Here is a 22,714-nt window from a genome sequence, read left to right on the forward strand (position 1 = left end):
AGAGAAAGAAAGGTTTTAATGTGTTTTTTTAAAAAAGACAGGGCTAAGTTTGTAAATGTGTCTTTTTCTCTCATATTGATATATGTTTTAGAACATTAGGGCTATTACTGAAAAGGTTCTGCCTGCTCTGTATGTTAGCCTCGTCTCTCTGTAGGGTGGAACTTGGACCAGGATGACATCAGAAGACTTTAAGTATGGTGGGTGGAAAAATTATGCAGAAACACAGGCACTCTACAGTTATCAAAACTCAGGCAATTTAGGAACATAAAGGTCAAGAGCAGCTTTTTGAATTAGGCCCAGAAAAGAGCATCACCTAGTGAGGCTGTCTCTGATGTCAACAGGCTAGCTGTGTTCTATACTAACTAAAGTTTTTGAACCATCTTCAAAGACACTCCTACATTACAGAAATCTAGCCTGAACACACTTTTTCAGGGGGGACAGTCCTCTTTCCTTTGGTACCTAAACAGACCATATTTTTCTACTCATTAGCTCCCTCGAAAACATAGTTCAGAAGATCATTATTTCCTTTGGAGTATGCAAGGTACAAGCATAATTATACTCTTGGAAACAATCCTACAAAAGTCAGTGAGACAGATCAAATGAGAGATATACTTGCATAATATGACCAGAAAATATAACAAAAAATCTTCTGACCAGAGAAAAATAGGTCCTGAAATCTATTTTAGTCTATAAACCAGTTATTTACTTGAGATAGTTCCTTTTCTGAAAGCTTGTTGACAAGTCATAAAGATTTCTCATTTTCAATGTAATAAATGAGAACATAGGAGGAGAAATATTTATCTTAAAATCAGCAAGGCTTTCTAGACAGACTAGTGAAAGAAAATCATTTCTGTAACCAAGAGCAATCGTACTTGATTCCAATTATTCAAGTCTATCAAGAATATACATGGAGCAAAGAGCTAGCAAATTCCACTGCTGACATTTAAGGTGCTTTAAGAAGTCATGTTTGCTCCATGGTGTAGCACATAGCACAGTGTAAATATGAACTCAGTACAGCAGGCTTATAAAACTTGTAACCAACAAAGCCAAGACAAAAACCACATCCATTCATGGTCTCACAAAGGGACCAATCTGTCTCCTGGGACTACAAAGGAGATATGTGTTGCCAAATACCTGTCTGATGATGAATACATGGGCTGGTAGATTACAAACTGTGCAGCTTCCAGAAGTGTTTATCACCAACATATACCCAAAACCACCAAGAGATGAAATAATCCAGCAATTTGGGGCTGAAAGTCATCAATCTGCTGATATCATACTGTTGATACCAAGGGAACACTGGAAACCTTGAATCCATTACATTACTAAGCGAATAGAATGGATGTGGGTTACTAAAGTAAATCTTAAACCGGGTATGACAGAGGTACTACTGGTCAGTAGGAGTACAACTGACAGAGGGTATATGCCCTGTTCTCGATGGGTTTCATACACTTGGTCCATGGCTTGGGATCAGTGCCAGATCATCAGCTGGCTGCTGTAACTAGGTGCATTTCTACACAGCTTTAGCTGGTATGCCAGTCATGTCCCTTTTCTGGATAAAGCAGATGTGGCCCCATTTACATCCAGCTGGATTACTAATACTCTCTGTGTGGGACACCCTCTAGAAAACATTCAGAAACCTATGATGCAAAATGCAGTAACTAAAATTGCTTTCTGGAGCTCCCTTTGTTGAATGTGCAGGCAGTTTTGCTTCACCTGAACTAGCCTCAATTTCTCTTCTGAGTGCAATTCCCAAGAGCTGATTCTTACCTACAAAGCCCTGAACAATTTGAGTCCAAGATATTTGATGATCTACTTTCTCCCGTATCCTGTGCACCTACTGCATGCAACACCAGAGTCCCTGCTATATTCTGACAGGACCCCCACATTCAAAAGCATGCTTGGTTGGGACCAGAGAGAGGGCATTTTCTGTTGTTGTACATGGGTTGTGAAACTCCTCCCTGGAGAGGTCTGATTGCTTCCTTCACTCTTACATTTCAGATGACCTGCTAAGATTAGTTATTTCATAAATGTTTAGTATTCCCAAGAAGCAGAGGCATGCTGAATCAGACCAAAGACCTGTGCAGCCCAGCATTTTGTTCACACAGCGGTCAACCAGCTGCCTGTAGAAAGCACACAGACTGGAGACACGTGCAAGAGTACCATCCCACTCACTCATGATCCCCGTCTACTGGTACAGAGGCAAATACTGCATCTGAATCTGGAGGTACTATATAGCTGTCATGACCAATAGTCACTGATAGCCTTATTCTCCAGGAATCCGTCTAGTCCCATTTCAGAGTCATCAAGGTGTGCTGATAATTCTTGTGGCAGTGAATTCCATAGTTTAATTGTGCACTATGAGAAGAAGTACTTCCTTTTATAATGAGACAGGGAGGCTGCACAATGTGCCCAGTCCCTCAGTTTTCAAGAATCATAAGCAGCATGTCAGTTGATTATGAAACGCCTTCTATTATTTAACTTGTGCATGCTAGGATTGCCTAGTGGATTGCCCCTCTAACCCATATCAGCTGATGAAGGACAACATAGGTTAGATTCCTTGAATTCCATGACGCGCAGAAACATAGAAACGAAGTGAGTCAGAAGGGGCATCCCAGGCCATCTAGCTTGACCCCCAGCTCCACTCATGTAATCCCACACATGTGGTTGTCCAATCTTTCCTTGAAGACCCTCACTGATGGGGCCTTAACCACCTCCCTTGGAAGCCCATTCCATATTCAATGCACTAGTATGATGGTTTTAATACCTTTAGTAAAGGTGAGAACTTTTGTCATCCACAATGCCTGCCAAGTGAGCTGCTGAATTTTAAGAAACCCACTGAACAAATAGAAAAATTAAGCATGTGCAGCACTTGTCAGTTAAACAAGAAATTTGTATGGGAAGAAATGCTGTATAACTGAAAAAAAAGACTTAAGACATGCAGTTCACCCCTCAATATATAACTGCTCAATTTTAGAGAACTTACCATCACGGGTCACCTCTATAATGTAAAGACCTTCTTCAGAACCAATTGCTATTCTATCCCGATCTGGTAATGGTGAGGAGAGAAAGACTATTAGCATCAGGATGTCTGCAAACTCTGAGCTTCTATCTGTTTAACAGAGCATGTTTGTTTGATTATGACACTGAGCCAGTGGGACCAGATAGATCTTTTTCAAACGTAAGGATAATCAGTGCACTGCCTCCTGTGCACTTGTCACTTTCAATCAACAACCAAGAATCGCAGAGAGTTTGCCAATGACTTACATTGTTTACTCCCCTTAACAACCCAGAGTTCCAGGTTCAGATGTCAGACCAACTATCCAGGAACTGGACTGCTGATTGAAAGCAGAAACATTCCTGCTTAGCCACAAGAATTCCTAGGTTAAACAGCTCACATCTGGGTTATAATGGATTCAAATTTCTTTCTAGGCATAATTTAAAAAATACTAATAGTTAAAGCCCTAATAATGTAATCCTATGCATGTCTCTTTCAACAGTATGTTTCATAGAATTCAATGGGTCTTACCTCTAGGAAATTAGGCACAGGATGAAAGCCTTGATAGCCTGAGTCAAGATCTCTGGGAAATCAGAAGCAGTAGCTGTTTCCCATTCTTACTCTTTCAGAGATTAGACTGGTGGAGACAATGGGAGTAATTTTTTTGGCACTGTAGCGCCCTCACTTTATAACGCCATCCATAAGGATGTCCACCAGGCTAATAGCATCTTCACTTCCCAGAATTAATGGGGAAGTTTCTGCTCCAGTAAGCATTCACACTAAGGTGTGGGAAACAGTTATTTTAACTAGCATGGCTTTATATTACTGCACCCATGTACTATGCGGTTTTAAATTACTCTTAATAGTGTATTCTATTTATTATTTTAACATTGTTTTTATACAGTACTATTATGATAATTTTGGTAGCTGCCCTGAGGGTCATTGTGCATGAGGCAGGATAGAGATATGGAAATAAATAATCTCCCCAAATTAGAAGGACTGCAGGGAAAATCTTCACAATTATATTTTAAGGCTTTGTTACTGTACAAGCTATTTTTCCCTAAGCCAGAAAGCAATGAGCATTGAAATAAGAAAATTCATTCAAGCACTGCAGATGCCTGCTGCAAGTAGAGTTAATCATAATTAGCTTTTAAAAATCAATTAGTGAATTTCACACTACTAAGCTTTTCTGGGCAGAAATGCAGATGAGGAATAATACATTTAAGGATGGCAATGCATTAGCTCCATTTTCAGCTGTAACACCCCACATTCAAACATGTTGATATAGTTGACATACCTATAATAGCAGCAGCTAAGCTGGTTTTAATAAGAGGAAGTGTACTGTCATAGGCTTCCTGTGGAATATGTACAACTTGGTTTTTGAGTTTATTTTTGTGCAGAATAGATTGCAGCCCCTCTAGGATTCCAACCCACTTTCGCTTTTCATTCTCATTTTCTGTTAGGATCAGCAGAGAGCAGGTCTTTGAAGGTGAGCCTAAGAGAGAAGCTGTCACCTTGACAGCAAAAGGAAGCAAAATGAAAATTGTGAAATGAAATTTTGCTCACTCTCTGTATTGCAAGAGAAACACACTGGGGCTAAAGCTACTGGTAAAGATGTTATATGTAATGGCTTGGAAGAGGCACCAACTTTTAAAGACAAAGTTCCTGCATCTTGAAATCTTATGTGTAAAATCCAAATTCATGAAACCCCTTATTCATCCTGACATTCTCCTTTGTACAATGACTCAGCAATTATTTGAGTATCTGCTTTAATACTTGACTTAATTCTTCTTTAAAACATTTCTGAATGTGTATAACTGGGATGTACATCCAAGCAAGCATCCATGACTGAAATGAGGAAGGCCAACAGTAGCTGTTGCCCAGCCAACCACAATATATTCTATCTTCCCATGTCATTTGCCTTCTTACAAACACTTTTGCACCATTTCACAAAACATTGTGGAAAATTGCTGGAAACGGAAGATTATGCATTGGGAACTGCAAAAACTTCAACATCATTCTGTTTGGAGAAACGTTCGTATTAAATGGCTATTTACTATGTATTTCATATTTACACTTGATATGTGGTAAAATCCTTACTGTTTGGCATGATGATACCATTGATCAGCATGGGGATGAGGCAGCCCATTTTGAGAAACTGTGGTAATCTAATGGCTTCCTAAATGGGTTAAATCCATATTTTGGTTCTTTAAAAGTGTGACAACTGCACAAAATGAAGGCTACCCACATCAGAGAGCAGGCTGCTATTGAATATCTGCTCCTAGACATTGTATAGGCTAGATATCAGGAAGAGCAATACGACAGTGGAACCAGTGGCCCAGAGAGGTCATGGGTTCTCCCACACTAGAGACATTCAAAGCAAAACTGGACAGCCATCTGAGTGGGATGGTGTAAACTGGTGTCCTGCACCAGCAGGGGTTTGGACACAATGGCCTTCATGGCCCCTTTCAACTCAGCTATGCCATGATTTTATGATACCTAGCAGACACTGATAAGACAGCATCTTTGTAACAGAGCAGGGACAGATATAACTATTTTCGGATCGGGTCAGGGCAGGCTTAAACTATACATAGTTTGGCCCTGGGTATGTGCACTGGGCAGCATTTCAAAGTCTGAAAAGTATAATCATCCTCAAGCACGTGTGTAATAGAGGTAGGTAAAATGTTTTCTGGTCTCTAGAAAGTGAGAGTACTATTAATTTCTGTAAATGAGCATCTGAAAGCACACATTACAAACAATAAAAGGGCAAATTGTAACAATACAATCTGTACTTCCCAGAGCAATGGAAAGGAAAATCCAACTCCCTTTATTACACTTGAAAAAGCTTTCCGCTACCCATGCTGGTTCACTTCATAAATGTAGTATTTGAAATTGCAGTTCAACAGTGTGCTATAGTTACTCACTGGTTGCTCATGGAAGTGAAGTATGAGCACATGAATTTACAGTTAAGTAAACTACAAACAAGATAGGCACAAATGATCCAATAGTCTTACCCTGAATATACAAGGGATATCCTTGCGGGTTGCATGTATAACATCTGATGCTAGGACTGAGCTCACACAAAAATCTTCATCTCTAGTAAGAAAATAAATAATACAAGTCAACTTAATTTGAATGAATTGGTCTAAAAGTATAGCTAGTGGAAAAAGTATCAGCTTTCTTTCCCTGTGAAAGAAGTTAATACATGACCTGGTGCAATTTTAGATTGGTTTGCTGAGGAATATCTTGGGTACATGTAAGTTTGCTAAAAACACCCATTACTTTGTACTGGAGAAAGTCGAAAGAAAAATGAAGGGCAAAGTAAGAGTGTATGAGAGTGCAAAGATCTCATACTGCATATAAAGAGGGTCTCAATGTTTTGACAAAATGCATATTGATGTAAGTAAAGCCAGCTACAAAATGTTAATGCTATTTAAGTGGTTGTGCCATTTTTTGTTTTCATGACACATTTATGTTTATTTTCCTATTGATACAATTAACACAAAGGGGGAAAAAACACTTCAATGGCCAGCCAACACAAACCTGAGATCTAGGACTTGACTTGCGACAACTCCTGGCTGGGTGGATTTTCCTTCAGGCACGTCATAGAGGAAGAGTTTACAGTCACAGACAACTGCATAGGCCCGCTGCCACCCTTTCTTAACTCCGGTTGGCTTTGGAACCTGTTAAAAGATATTATTCACAGCTTTATAGAGGAAGCAGAGGAAGCCCCTTGGAAGAAAATTTCCTCCTACTAACAACAACAACAGAAATGCAAGATATTTCTAGTGTTACATTTAACTCAGGTTTTCAGTGATAGACTTTTTGTATGGAGGAATGAACTCTGTGGATTTGGAAGCATGTGCAAATGGGTTATAAAAATTATGTGCAGGACTGTAAGGAGCAAAATGATTCTCGATGCTTTGAGTTAAGTTAATAAGACACCAAACTGCAAGTGAACACCCAGTGCTCTCCATAGTCCACTTTAGCACCATGGGTATGGTGGTCCTGAGCAAAGCCTTGAGCTTGCATGCTCCCTGTTCCATTATCCACACTGCTGAGAAGGCCAGTGTTTAGTTCCACTTTCAGTATATCCTGCAAATGGTGACAGGCAATATATAAATACTGAAATAAACAGAATAAAATACATAAAATCCTGACTGTCTTGTTGTATGTGGTTTATCACAAACCTGGGCAGTTTCTAAATAATACATGTTCAGTTTTGGAATATCAAGGTGCTTCCTTAACTAACCACAGTCTGTGGTAAACTATGATCTTGCGTTTGTATAGAACAACTGAAAATAGAACTAAATGCTGTCTGAGCCCTCATTCCAGCTTCATGGTAGAAGGAGGTGGGAATACACAAGCCCAAGGGTTTGGTCAGGGTTGTTTCAGGCCATGCCACTAGACCCTAGTTTAGTGCTATATGGTAATCCATATGGGAGTGCTGCTACCCCTGGAAAAAATTAAATAACCCTTTTAAAAGAAAGAAAGAAAGAAAGAAAGAAAGAAAGAAAGAAAGAAAGAAAGAAGAAAGCTCCCACTGAACACACAGTCATGCTTTCTTCAGCATGCACACTAATGGTGGAAGGAGAATGCTCTCTAAGATGCTAGCCTAGCCCTAGAATGTTCTGGAATGAGGCTCTGCATTTGTACAGAACCTATTATGGGGGAACTGCACTCAAGCCTCAAAGATGATCCCATTTTTTAAAAATTAACTTTAGGATGTGTATATTTCAGTCTTGCAACTGGCAAATATAAAGGGAGGAACAAGGCACCAAGGATTTTTATCCTTCCCAATTAAGCTTGGCTAGAAAATAAATCCATTTTGTTTCACAACATCCTCTCCCAGTTTTCAGTCAGTTGTATTTCAGCTGCCAGTTCCGAATACTCCATATCAGACCACCTGCCATGCTCACTAGTCTAAGGATTAAGCACTAAGGGGATTACTATGAACTGTAAACAAAGCCTCTAGGCTTTATCACAATTTGGGAAGATGGAACAGGGTGGGAGGGAATAGCTAGGAAAGGTCTTCTTCAGCAGTCTGCCTCTTCTAGAAAGTCTGATGTTAGTACAGTATAAACCAAGCCACACACTGTGAGGAAAAGATTTTTGTAATATACCTAGATAATCAAGTGCCTCCAGCTACTGCAGCTGTCAGGGAGCAGTACACTAAATGATAGAAAGGAAGCTATTTCATTTTTTGCTCTTTCTCACTTTAGCTTCTGTGTGAAATTTTGGTTTTCATATAAACACATTTATGCTATACCAAAAAAGGGCTGATTCTTTGTCATGTATATATACACACTTCTGGCTTGTTCTGGATATACATAAATACAGAAATAAACAAGATAAAAACAATCATGTACGAGATGCACAAACCCCACCCCACTCCACCCCTTAAGGTTTAGCCTACCAATGGTTTAGCCCTTATTTCTGAAATATTGCTATATCCACCCTTTCTTTTTTCTATTAATCACTGGCTGGGTGTTTGCAGAGGAAGGCAGTTTGCTAGGCACCCTGGTCCTGTGTTGTTTAAAGCTTTGCACGTTAACAAGTTAACCTTTAACATTTCTCAGTAAGCTAGCAGGCAGCCCCTGCAGTTATCTTGGCACAGTGGTAAGGTGTAAACAGCTGCTTGTCCTCCTGAGCACCCTGACTGCTGCATCCCATACTACCTGCACCCTCCAAACCAAGTTCAAGGGCAGACTCACATAGAGCACACTGCAGCAGTCTACGTGTAAGAAAGGCTAAGCTATCTCTCTCCAGGAATGGGTAGACCTGTCAAGCCAGCTGAGGCTGGTAGTGGGCATTCTGAGCCACTGAGGTCATCTGGACCTTTAGCTGGATCCACAAACAGCCCCAAGCTATGGAGCTGCTCCTTCAGATGGATGGTTTCACTAAGCCTAGTGGGTTTTGTGTAAGTTGCTGGGGGAGGGGAAATGAATAGTTAAGGGAAAATATGCATTTGTTATAAAGTATGGAACAAGTGCAATGAAGAAACCTTTGCAACTGATATAGTATTTATTTTACAATTACAGATTTAAATGTCATCATTTAATATGGTACTAGGCTTGATTATTTGCCTGTGTAGCTACTTATCTCAATAAATCAAAATACTGGCTTTTGAGTTAACAACTTAATCCTTCCTATTCTCAAGAGCACTACCGATAGGGTTACAGTCCGCACCCCCTCAAGAAAGCAGATTCTTACCTTAACATAGCCCTTGTAGGCTGTCCCTATGCCTCTTTGAACATCTACTCCAAGGGGTCTCTTGGCTTGCTCTGGAGGTATAGGGCAGACTTGTGGGGTGCTGTCCTTACAGGAAACATGGCATGCAAAGGAACACACTAAGGAAGAAAAAGTGAATTGTTATGCCATGACATGACAAAGCAGTGAGAACAAAGAACATGTAATTTCTGCTTGCCACCAACTTTGCCCTTGCCCCAGGGGAACAGCAGTAGTGTTTTCTGTTTGAGCATCATGCTCTGCTCTGGAGGGCCCAGAAGCCAACTGTGGTAGCACAATTCACTCCTGTCCAGTTTTGCAGCTCCAAGCTGGACTAAGCTTCATGCTATATGAAGATCAAAAAGCATGCCCCATGACCTACGTGACATGAGAATTTGTGGACTCTTGTTTAGAAGTACCTATTTGGTTCTAACATTAACTCACACTGCCAAATAACCTGCTGCAATGATTAAGGGCTACTATTATTTGCAAGTATTCTTAGATTCATGTATCCCACACTTTGGAGGGTATAGGCTTTTTCTCAATCAGACTGAAGACACGCCCACTCTTTCATCCACAAGTACATGTATGTGCTTTCAATTAGTTTCCAAGCTGCTAGCAGCCGTATCCTGCTACAGTGGAAAAACCCCACTTAATATTGCTACCTGACCATGAGCCTTCTCTTAGCAAGGAAAGCTCAGGAACTGTGCTTTCTAGGTAACGGTAATTCATCTCAGACTTTTACATAATTGATAGTTGTAACAAAGGCCAAATCAGAGTCCTCACTCCTTCCACTCAGAAGGTGTTGCTAACTATATGTTGAGGAGGGGCACTGTTGCTCCAGGCAGCTTCCTTCTTTCAATAGGGAAAGAAAGGTGGATGGACTCAAGAAGAGTTTAATCACTTAGGACACAGTTCACCACCTCTTGTTCCAGAGTCTGGAAATCAATGTCTTATGATGCTGATGCACAGCTTAGTGTTAGCATGGATTTCCAAGCAACAGAGAGCCTGCAGCCCATACTGTTTCTCCCCCCCCCCCGCCTTTTTAAAAGGATTTTTGACAAACAAAATGGCACCCTATAGCAGCTACAGAAAACTAAAAGGTCACATTTCATCTGAACAAGCTAAATTCAACCCTTATAGCACCACTGAATGCTACAGAGTGCTTTGTTGCCAACTTTCAACAGCAAACCATCTATTTAATGTTTTAAAACAATCTATTCAAATAGGGGTAGTGGAGGACAGGAAGGCCTGGAGAATGTTGTCCATGGGGTTGCAATGGGTCGGACACGACTGTGCGACTAACAACAACAACAACCCAGTGAGTTGTGGTGTTCTGAAGAGTAAAAATGCCCTTCAGTTACTCACCTCTGCCCTAAGAAATCAAGAATCATATACCTACATCAAGTAATCTCAATGAAGCAGGCATGTGCTGTTTTCATTTTGCCTCAAATTAGTATTCCACATATTGTTTAGCCTCCTTTAATTGTATCAGCAGTGCACAGCATAAGAGAAATCCAGTGCAGCAGTGTCACATCCTAAACTGTGCTTGTTAATGCCACCTCTCACTGATGATCCCTGCTATGAAAAGAAGCACTGGACATCTAAGCCCATGCTTTTACAGAACTATTTCCTGCCCTCACTGAAGCTACTGACAGGAAAGATGCTTGTGTATACTAAGCTCGCATGTAAAGAGTTCAAAGGTATGCTTCCCTTCCAAATCACTCCTTTGCTGCCGTACAGATGTAGAATTATGCTGTTATACTGCTGAGTGCTTAGGATATTTAAACCAACTTACCTTCACAAGCATAGCCCTGTCTAATCAATCCAACCATGAGTGATGTGCAATGGCTGCACTGAGTAGGATTTGAAAAGGATTTGATACTGAGTTGATGAGCTTTAGGCTGAAAAATAAATTCAGGATAAATAAGTTCAGAAACTTACACTGGGTAAGAAACTAGCCTCAATTGCAAAGCTCCCATTTAAATGGACCTTGGTTTGCTCAACTGCAGGTAGTCCTGATGCAGTCCTTATTCACTTGTTGGAGCTGGACAAGGCCACATCCTACCAGATCATGCCTACAATTTATTTATATTCCTCCTTGAAATCAAATTGCTTCCCTGAAGTAGAACACTGAAGTGTTTGCTTTAAAAATCACATCATTCTGAATCCCTAATTGCCTCTGCACGGTGGCAGCACTGCAGATGGCCCACGTCAAAGCACCTAACATCTTGGTGGGCTCCCTTGTCTGTTCACTGGAAAAGCCACCTGCAGTGCAAGAGAAACAACCACTGGCTGTGCCAGCATGAAAAAAAGGCACCCACAGAGTACAGAACTGTACAAGGAAGGTTTTCAGGTAGGGAGAGTGACAGAGAACATGATAATATCACTGTCCTGTGCCTGATTCAGAGTCTTAAGACCACTGAGGTGTTGTGCCAGGCTGTGCCTGTCACTGGGAATTTGTTTGCCCCTATAAAAGGCAAATAGTAAATATTTTTCCTATTGCTAATATTTACTGTTCATATTGAACAGGCCATGGTTTTAAGAATGTTCTCAGAGGCTAAAAATGTTCATTTGGCTCTTTGCCTTCTCTGTTTTTGGTGAGCTGTTATTGTTTTGTTTTGTTTTTTAAATCCACCTATTACACTCCTGTTTTTGAATTGCACTGAAATTGGCTGTGTTATGCTTTGTTTTAGTGCAAGTGATCTGTCTTGAAAGCCCAGCATACAATCAGAGTAGCCACCATGACTATTTTAAGTATATGTTATTTAAATAGACCAGAACTGTAACTTGAAATCAATTTCAAGTTGATTTCATAGTTAATTTCATACTCTTGAGCTGCACTGCTTGTGACCTATAAAGCCAAACACAGCTCACAAGCCCTCTACTGGTATGCATAGTACTCCCCGCTGCCATTTTTTGCAGTCTTGGAGGGTCAATAAGCCCCTTCTAGTCTGCCACACATGGCAAGCTGGAATTTGTCCTGGTGGTTTAACAAGCTGTGCAGAAAAATGACCTTAATAAATCACCTGTCAAACTCACATATGACCAAATACACACATGCAGACATGACTAAATGCACAGATGGATCACATATGAAGCCACAATCCTTTTTCACATTCCTTCCCCTCCCACAGTTCTAAGCGAAATAAATTATTAAGGCCCCCCATACCTTTGGTACAGCTAGAGAAATGGACTGAATGGTGGGGGAGGGAACAGCAAGCGTCCTCTGAAGCCGAATTGGTTCCTGAATTGCAAAAAACTACAGTTGAGCAAGGTTTAAGACTTCCAGGATGTACATTTGCTCAAGCAACAATGACTGAGTATCTTTTTAAAGGTTAGTAAGAGCCAATATTGAAAAATGAAGCATCGTTCCTATTTCGCTAGAACTAGGTGTGCCGATCAGAAAGACACATAGGTAGGCCTGCACTCTAGCAAGCAACGGAAGGTCATCAAGACAGCAGAGTCCAATGACACACTGGGAAAGCATAACAAACCAAACAGGCTCACAAAGCATGTATATTGAAACACTGGCATGAACATGGAAAGAAACATGCTATGAAGGAAGAAAATATTTGTTGTGGACTGATGACAATAACACACATTTATAAGGGCTGCCCAGGGTGGTTTAGTTTGAGCAGTACTAGAACAACGGCTGCTTACTTCTTCTTGCTGCTGCTGCTCTGAAGTCACAACAGATGTCGACGGTGAGACCTCTGCCTTGGACCCTTGTGCCTCCTGCTCACTAACAGAATTCGTCTGCAGCGTGGGGGAAAGATAGCGGACGAGTTAGTTCCAACAACAATGAGGTCCCAAGTAGTAACTCAGTGGCAAGGTCAATTGAGGCAAAAGGGTCTGTCTGCCAAGAAGATGGAGAGAACACACGTCTCCACTGGCACCACTGAGCTAGTTAACACCAATTCTCTAAAAACAATCTCTTCAAAGCAACAGCTAAATTGTACAAATGGAACTAGTAGCTGTTGAAAGCCCCAATTTAGAAGTGTCACTTCTTCCTGAGATTAAGGTAAAGTTCTTGATGCTTGCTTCCAAAAACTCTTTGAAAGTTACTTCAAACTGATTACAGGCACAGACAAAATGAAGCCAGATCTCCATAAAGCAGTTCAATTTCAATTTTCCTAAAGAAATAAAATGATGGTGGTGGTAGGGAATTACTCAGTGTACTTTTTGCTTCATATACACCTGCCCATCACTTAGTATCATTGTGAAATAACAGATACGTGAGTTTTGATTTAAATTATAAATGTCAATATATAAGCATTAGCATGCAGAGTTAAGGGGTGCTGAGGTGCCTTTTTGGTACCCCAAAATAAATATTTAGAAAAATGTGAATATTGTTAACAAAATGAAGCAACATACTTAGGCACTGTGAAATATTGCACCCACAAAACTGGCTTGGGTTAACAGCAACGGGTCTTACAAAGCAGATATTCTACATGAAGTGTCCATACACTGTTGATTTTGTTTACATGTTCAATATAACTAGCAGAAATAATCTGATGCTTTAATACTATGTAGCTAAATCAAGTAGCTGTCAAAGGTGTAAACTGCTCAGCAAAAACATATGACATCTTTTACTTCATAATTAAAGATCAAGCATGTTGCTTTAAACCTCCCACTACTCATCCTGCAAGGAATAAGCTTTTAATTTTTTTGACAAAATTACAATTAGAGCTTTTTCAGCTGGGTTGGACAACAACATTTCCTTTTAAAAACCTTTAATAAGATCATTTCAGACACTATGGCACACCAAGTTCTGCACTGCCAGCAGGTACATCAGGCAAACCAGGGTTTGAAGTTGCTTGGCTGCTTGTAGTTTTCATTCTATAAGAAGGTCAGTTCACAGCCATCTTCATGGTATTACAGAGGTGAAATGATGGCTAGAACTGTAGTTTGTCCACCGAGTTATCAGGTCATACCATAGTTACTTAAAAGTATCAATTCATAAATGAAATTAATGCTAAGTGTGGGATACAAATCCTATCCAAAAATTGAGAGGTAATAAAATAATTCAACCAGCTAAAAAGTATACAATAAATTCAAAGTTATGTGCAAATAATATTTTTTGACTGGCTAGAGAAAAGCATATGATGCAAGTGCCAGCTGTACTGCCACTCAGAAGGGCAATTTAGAGGCAGGTGGAAAAGGTTCTCTTTTGAAGGATGCATAATGCACCTCTCTTGCTGGTAGAATTTGGAGAAGGGATTCATCCAACAACATTAGCAAGCTGCTGGTTATTAGGAAAGGGTAATTGGCTCCCAATGTGTTCAACATTGTAAAAGTGAGCACCAACATCTTGAATTGGGCTTAACAGATAGATAGCCAATGTAGTTATTTCAGAACTTCTAACATGGCTCCAACTAGAGAACTTTAGTCATCAAATTCTACACTAGCTGCAGCTACCAAACTCTCTTCAGGGACAGCTCAACATACGGCACATGACAGAAACGGAAACTAGAGGATATCAGGGAATGCATTAAAGTAGCCAGCTATCTCTGTCCAGAGAGGACCGCAGCTGGCATACTAGCCAAAGCTGGTAAAAGGAACTCTGAGCCACCAAGCTCACCTGGTTCTCCAGTGACTACGTTGGATCAAGGTGCAGCACCAAGCTGCGTGCTTGCTCCTCTGGGAGGAGTGCAACTCCATCCAGTATAACTAGAACAACCCCTGATTTGCAAATCCAGTTCAAACAATGGCTTCCAATTCTGATCAAAAATCATAGTCTGTGAATTTGAACATCATGCCAAAATACAGTTACACTTCTGTTACCAGAATTAGCCTTGATATCTGAATAATGACTTGTACCTATACACTCTGCAACAGTCAAAGGCAGCCAGAATGCCTATAGGGTACACTTATTAAGGGTTACTGGTCATGGTAGCTATATATTATTTCTAGTTTCAGAGCAATATGTCTCTCAGTACCAGTCATGGGGAGCAGTGGCATTGATAGCACCTGCTTAGCCACTCCAAGATTCTGGGCTACATAGATCTTTGATTTGATCCAGCACACCAATTCTTCCATCTTCTTCCACACCAATTCTTCCATTCCATTTTTTACAACCCATTAGTCACTTCTATTTGGCAGTTTCTGTGATTATGCCAATTGCCTTGATAGAGCTGCAGCTAAAAAAAGTTAAATTCCAGAGAGGGGTCTAATAATTCTGTGTATTAATCAGGAAAGTCAAGTTATTTAAAATGTTTTATTGATTCATAATCTGTCTTTTGCACAATTAAATAAATTTGCATATTACCAAAAAGTCTGCCATTGAGGATATTGGAAGCAGTGAGCACCAACAAATAGATGGAAGCTATCATCCATTATTAGGAAAGAGTACCTTTTAATGTTACTATAACACATTAGAGCTATGCATCTCAGATACCAAGAAGCATAGCCTTAGAGGGGGCCATCTATTAATCGGCTTACAGCACAATCTGATTTGTGCTTGCTCATGAATAAGTCCCCTTATATTCAACAAGGCTTAGAGCCCAGTAATTATGTTTAGGGCTATAGCCTACATCTTTATGTGTGCAATAATGCTATATGTATTCACTTGGAAGAAAATTCCAACAGAGCGTTTCATACAAAAGAAAGCATGTTGAAGACTGCAACTAGAACTGAGGAATTTGAAACTTAGAAGCACCCGAACATGCAGCTATATAAGACAGAGATAATGGCAGATTATCTACTGATACTAAGTTGTACTTGCTGCTGCTAAAAAACCAAGTGCACTGTGGTTATAGTTAAGCATGTTAAGTCGAAGCAGAATGGAGGGCAAACTATAGTACTATTTCATTAGATACTTAACAAAATTGCTGTTACTAACTTTGCATCAAGTTATATAAATCCCATTTGCTTAGTTGGTACTGAAGCTCTTTACTTTGCTTCAATGCACACACACAAAATTCAGAGCACAACTGCCTCTAGATAAATGTGGACTTGCTTCTCCTTTGTTCAGGGAACAGCACAAATAAATTAAAATAAAAATTATTAAAATATTAATTAAGCATTCAAAATTAATGGTGGAACCTTTTCTCTTTTCACACATCAGCACCAAAGCAGCTGATCAATACAAACAATAAAACTGAAATCAAACTTGCAAATAAAATTTTAGAGCAATAGGGACCATCAAACAACTATCAAATCCTTGGAAAAACAGTCCTGCTTTAAGTTGGTATCCAACAAATATTTAAGGGGAGAGTAGTGCCACCACAGATAAAGCTTTATTTCTGAAGGCCAACCAACCTGGAATAGGGTTTCAAAGCAGAATCTTACAAATTTAGTGTGGACCACATGTAATAATATGCAAGGCCAAGATTTGACTGGATCCAGCAGCATTCAACTGTAGACTACATCACTATCAACAAGGGATTTTTACAGTTGAATGGATTTGGACCATCATAAATCCCAACCGCTGCTAGGTGAATTACATTCCTGGTCAGTATAAACTACACCAGCAATTTTGCAGATCTCCCATAAACTGTCAAATTCTGCTTTTGTGCCATATAAAGTGTATGTTGCCTGATCCAATTACAAGAGGACTGTTAAAAATATAGACAAAGCTAGTTCTATTTAGTTGGTTAATCTTCAGTACCATTAGAGTAAGAACACATATATAAAGGAAACTTTAAAAAGGACACTAGTTTAGGAAGGCAATTTTACACATACCAATCACAGATTAGGGTGGCAAAGCAATCAGCATAAACTTACTTCTTCCCAAAAGGCTAGTGAAGAAGATGCAGACAAGGAAGAAACGGAGTCCTTGTTGTAACACATATGAGAGGATAAAAATGATCACTTTTTACCTAACATACCATTAAAAGGGTCATTTGCAAACTAGCTAGATAAGTTAGTATTTAGCAACAATCAGAGACTACAAAGACATTTTTTTCTGATACTCTCAAATTCTTTGTGTTACAATAATTAAACATTCCCGGTAGTATACCAAATGCATTTGCTATTAAACACAGCAATTCAAAAACAGCCAACAAAATCTATCATTGAAATCAGAAGCTTTGACCCACCAAGTAGCTTTGGGAAAAGTTACCACCATGCAACCTCATTTTTCCATTGTAATATCAAAAAAATGATCAACCTGAGGGGCTATTGTAAGGTCAAATGAGGTAAGGAATTTTTTAAAAGAAAAAAATGAGACTGCAAAATACATAAACATTTCCTGCAGATATATGTAATGAAGGCTGATATTTGATCTTCATTAAAAAAAAAACTTGCACCATACAACACTTTTAAATCTAATTTGGCAAACATCTTTTTACTTTAAGCTACAGATAACAACCAAGACTTGGCAGCAACTTTTGTTTGCTTTCCATCTAGGCTGTTTTCAAAGAGGCTTCAGAGTGGGTGGACAGTAGCACACAGCACATCTTCTGCAACAACAATAAACTAGCATCTACATTCTGTGAGATAAAAGCAGCACAAGTGTACGCTCTATTCAGACTACATCCAATTTGACTTTTCCTTGGCAGCCAGCAGGGAGTTTGAAAAGGAAATAAGGAAAACCCAGGAAGTGACAAAGAAATGGTATGTGCAAATGTTAAATAGGCATATTCAACAAGAAAATTCATTTTTATATATTATTCTCACATACGAGCTTTTTCATCCTGCCCAATCTGCATATTTTATAGAACAAGGCCCTATGTCAAGAGTGCTTAACTTGATATGACTAATTACATATGACATTTTGCTATGTTATCTTCAAGGGAAGTACGACATAGTTGCAATGTGCCCATTCAGCAGCAGCTGGATTTTCATAACTATCAGAGAAGATGTGTGCCATAACTGAGTTCAAATTCCACATGGATTTGTTCTAATCACTCTCCTGAAGACTACAGTAAGACTACAGTAAGGGCCCATAATTTCACATACAAATGCTACAAAAATGGCAAGCAAAAACAAAGCATAACTATTACTATCTTTCTCCGCTTATAATCTTTGCTCCAAAGGACAACTGTTAACATGCCTTCTTCATTAGTTCTGTATGCAACAGCCTATATAATCCAATCTCCAAACAAAATATGAATTTCCATTCCACAGTTTTATAACCAAAATGACACAAAAATGAAAACACAGCACGTTGCAGAGTACAGATTGCACTCTGCATCCTTAAGTGAGTGTTTGGAGAAACAAAGTCAGACATCATGAGTTTAAGTGGGTGACTTTAGCCACTGGATTGCACAACCTTTTTTCAATGTCCAGCTAGTACTCTTCAGTCCTCAAAACTGAGCAGATTGCCCCTTTCTGCTGGTAGCAAAACCTTTAGATTGCAGGATTTGTCTGCCTACTAGACAATGCAGTGGACTAATGTGTCTTCACAAGTGTGCTTATTGGTTTGTTTGTTTTTTTGCCCAATCCTTCCTTTACTTACTTACTTACTTACTTATTTATTTAAAACATTTCTATGCTGTCCCCATCATAACAAAGCCTTGGGGCGGCTCACAAAAAATACAAAAAAACCCCCAAAACTGTTTAGTCTCACTTTTCCAATAGTGGAAGAAACTATGGGATACAAGATACGCTGTGTGAATGGAGACAAAAAAATATAGGAGTCCAAAGGAAGAAGCACAAATGTCTTCTTCTTTCCTCTTAGGGTCATTAAAGGGTAAATAAGGACAGAAATGCTGATAGTGAGAGGAAAGAGATAAATATGGATCACATTAATAGATTTGTCTTCTTTCCATTTGTTCCCTGACAGGACCGCTTTTTTAGTTTAAATTGAACTACCACTGAAATGGTGCATAATAGCATAAGGAGAAGAGGCAAGCCCCTGCCTGAAGGGGTCTTGTAATCCAGATTGAGAATTTTTGTTTATGAACTGCTATTACCTACTCAGTAAGACTGTACAATTGTGATGCTTACTATGTACAGATTCTTTATGCTTCATATTCATTTTTTACATCTGAGTTCAATGTGCATTTCCTTGGTGTAACATTTGGCAAATGTATGTAACCACACACAGCAATACTCACTCTGAAAGTAAGATCATGTGCAAGAGGCGAGGTATTGAAGTACTCAAAAATGGAATCTTGGAAGTCTGAAAGTTTTAGGCCTAGAAAAAGGGAAATACAATTGACTAAAACATATAATAATTCTGCTATTCTAATTTATACGTCCTTTATATGTTATTACCTGCATCACTCCTGTATTTATCCTCTAGCTTCTTCTTTAAACCTTCAACTTCTTCCATGAGTTCTTGATTTTTTGCTTCAGATTCCTTTAGTTTGCTAAATGGTAAAATGGAAACCTTGAAATATTTGGAATGTAAGAGAACAAAATACATTTCCATGCCTTACTTTAGCAGGGTTATTGGGGGGGGGGGGGCAATCCTTTTCAACAGTTCTTTACCCCTACAATGGAGGAAAAATATATCAATGGTACTAGTTAAGATGGCTATATATCATATATGTTATATTAATTATATATATATATATATATATATATATATATATATGAGAAAGTAGCAGTCTCTGGTGATCAAAAATAGAAGGGTACTGTCGCATTCATGCTTTGCTTCCAACAGGAACTTGGTTGTCCACTGTGGGAAGAGAATGCTAAACTGGATCCATCAAAGGCTCTCTTTATTATGTTCTTATCTTCTAGCTGTGTCAGTGATAGCCAGGCCTTCAGACAAATATTCCAGAGTTGTAACTAGTGGAAGGTCTGCACTTTTTTCAGAGACTATATAACCAAATCATCAAATATTTAAAAGGTTGCAACCCTGCATACACAGCCTCTTAGGTTATACAGTAATAACCCAAGTGATCTTTATAAGCAGATGGTCCCAGGTTTACCTCCCAACATCTTTTATTACAGAAAAGGATGAGCTACCACTCTGGGAAAGCTGCTGTCAGTCAGAGAAGACAGTTTAATAGGCTAACAGACAAACATTCTGACCTAGGAGGAGGCAGCTTCCTATGTTCTTGGATCATATTAATAATAAATAATACCATTCTTTCAAAACTGGTTTAAAATTAATTTGATTATATGAACTTCTTATACTGGTTCAGAACTATGCTTTATGTTGTACATCACCCTGGGACAAGTGCATAATAATATATTTAACAACAATTTCAACAACATGTTGTGGTTTTTTTTTCTAGTTTTCCACAGTTGGAGAAGATCAGAGAACCCGTAGGAGAAATGGAAGATTATATCCAGAAAAGTGTTAATCAGTGCAAATGTTTGGGTCACCTCAGACAGTATATTAATATAATCACTGTTTGAATGGCTTACTGTAACATGTAACTGAAGCTATCAAAATGTACTGAAGGAAGAGGTCTTCCAGAGCTTGACAAAAGTAGGGATGGGTCTTCTCCTATTCTTCTCTGGCACCCAGTGACAAAAAGCTAACCAAAATTGCTAGCCTCAGGCTCCCTGTGAATCTTCATGGCTCCAGTGGATAGTGCACTACCTAGAGTACTGGGAAGAAATCAGCTCTCTATCTTGTTCCTTTTTCCCCTGTGTCTTTCACCAGTCAGAGGTACAACTGCAGTGGTAATAGGCGGTGACAGAAGAGATGATATAAAAGTTGGGGGCAGCAGGGAGAGACTCGAACAAGATGGGTTTCTGCACTCCCTGCACATCATGAGCATCTACAGGTTCTCCCTTATATACATATTATATGACACCCCCCTCCCCCCTCCCACTGCAAAGTCCAGTACAGACACAAATCCTTGATCTCTTAATCACAGAGATGAGAAGCAGGCATGGGATTGCATTCTTCTCACTCTCAGCCCCTTTATTCTTCCTGTCCCTATACTAACAGCTTTAACCATGGTTAAGGATTATGTCTCTGCAAGTGTACACCATGCTTAATTCTTGCCCACTTTAAGGTTAATGAGAGAAGGGCAGGGAGAATTCATACTAGATGTGGAAGAAGCTCATAGCTTTGCAGTCTGTCCTCTACAGTGGTACCTCGGCTCACGAACACCTTGGCTCACAAACAAAAATTACTGAAATTTTTTACTTGGGTCATGAACACCGCTTTGGGTGGCGACCAAGATCGCAGCCATCTCCCCCCCCCCCCGCCCCCGGCGGGGAGATGGCCACAATCGCAGTTCCATTCATGCAGGAAAGGCGTCCATGATCAGAGGCACGTGGCTGCGCTAAAGACAAGCAGATTCGCGGCTCTGCTTTGCTGTTCCTGTCTTTCCTGCAGCCGCGCACCTCTGATCACAGATCACAGTTGCTTTCGTGCAGGGAAGGCATGGTGATCAGAGGTGCGCGGCTGCAGGAAAGACAGGAGCAGCAAAGCAGAGCCGCGGGGGAGATGGCTGAGATTCTGCCTGTTTTTCCTGCAGGAGCGCGCCTCTGATCAGGCACGCCTTCCCTGCACGAACAGAACTGCGATCGAGGCCATTTCCCCATCCCCAGTGCACTGTTTGCGCCCATCTCTCCCTCCCCCAGTGCGCCCGCGATCACGCCTGTCTCTCCCCACACCCCCCAGCGTGCCAGGATGACGGGCGCTTGCAGGGATGACAGGCGCGATCTCGGTCATGCTGGGAGGGTGGGGAGATGGCCGCGCTTGTGCTTGGGGTGGGGGTGGGGAGATGGCCGCGATCTTTGTTGTTGTCACTTTGTTTCAATTTTTTCTGATTTAAAAAATGGTTACAGAACGGACTAACCTTATTTACATTGAACCTTATGGGGAAATTTGACTTGGCTCATGACCAGAGTCCTGGAATGGATTAAGTTGGTGAGCCAAGGTCCACATGCACCAGACCTGGCCAGGATCCAAAAGTCAAAATCTAAAGGTGCTCCCAAGAGCTTTAGCATGTGCAGAATTTCTCTTGAACTCTTTGTTCACTGACATAGATAGCACATTGAATACTTTGTTTCAAATTCTCTTTCATTTCTAAAGATGTCTGCCATATGGTATGGGGGAATTAATATCCAAAATTTATTTGGGCATGGGAGCGAATTGTGCAGATTTTGGATCCAAGCCATTATAGCTAGCACTCTTTATTACACTTAGCACTTTGGGTTACTTAGGCTCCTCAGAATACATTAACAGTTTCACACATTTCAAAATAGGCATTAAAAAGGCATTTAACAACAGACCCTTCCAGAATGCTGCATGTTGCACTCAACTCCTACACTAGAAAAACAGTGTGAAAGAGGCTAAAGGAAGAACTCAAACATTACCTTTCAAAGGACAGGTTGGCATCTTTAACTTTCCTTAATTCTTCCTGCACGAGCTGCTTGGCACGTATTTCAGCATCGAGGGCAGACTGCAATTCCAGCCTTGCTGACATATCCAACTTCTGACTACGCCTCACTTTCCACAGTGGGTCCTATTGCAATGAGGCAGTTGTTAATACCACTAAAGAATTCATTACATGTTTAAATAGTAAAGCTATTGAAATGCTTCACTTGAATTCCTCATCATTAGTAAAGTGGGGCAAAGATCTTAAAAGACAACTATATTTTAATAATATAATTTAATGCATTCCA

General features: G+C 40.0%; 1 protein-coding gene across 1 annotated transcript in view; it reads right to left on the reverse strand.

The window, feature by feature from the left end:
* Nucleotides 1-22,714, reverse strand: part of CDC42BPB (CDC42 binding protein kinase beta) — a 133,890-nt gene that overhangs the window by 18,262 nt on the left and 92,914 nt on the right. Inside the window, 11 exon segments of the mRNA XM_044435862.1 lie at nt 2,987-3,049; nt 4,296-4,512; nt 6,013-6,094; nt 6,542-6,681; nt 9,212-9,348; nt 11,025-11,130; nt 12,399-12,473; nt 12,890-12,985; nt 19,231-19,310; nt 19,391-19,485; nt 22,406-22,554. Of these exon segments, the coding sequence (XP_044291797.1) occupies nt 2,987-3,049; nt 4,296-4,512; nt 6,013-6,094; nt 6,542-6,681; nt 9,212-9,348; nt 11,025-11,130; nt 12,399-12,473; nt 12,890-12,985; nt 19,231-19,310; nt 19,391-19,485; nt 22,406-22,554 (1,240 nt within the window).

Source organism: Varanus komodoensis, unplaced genomic scaffold, assembly GCF_004798865.1.
Source record: "Varanus komodoensis strain SLA01 unplaced genomic scaffold, ASM479886v1 scaffold3, whole genome shotgun sequence".
In the NCBI taxonomy this organism is placed as follows: domain Eukaryota; kingdom Metazoa; phylum Chordata; class Lepidosauria; order Squamata; family Varanidae; genus Varanus; species Varanus komodoensis.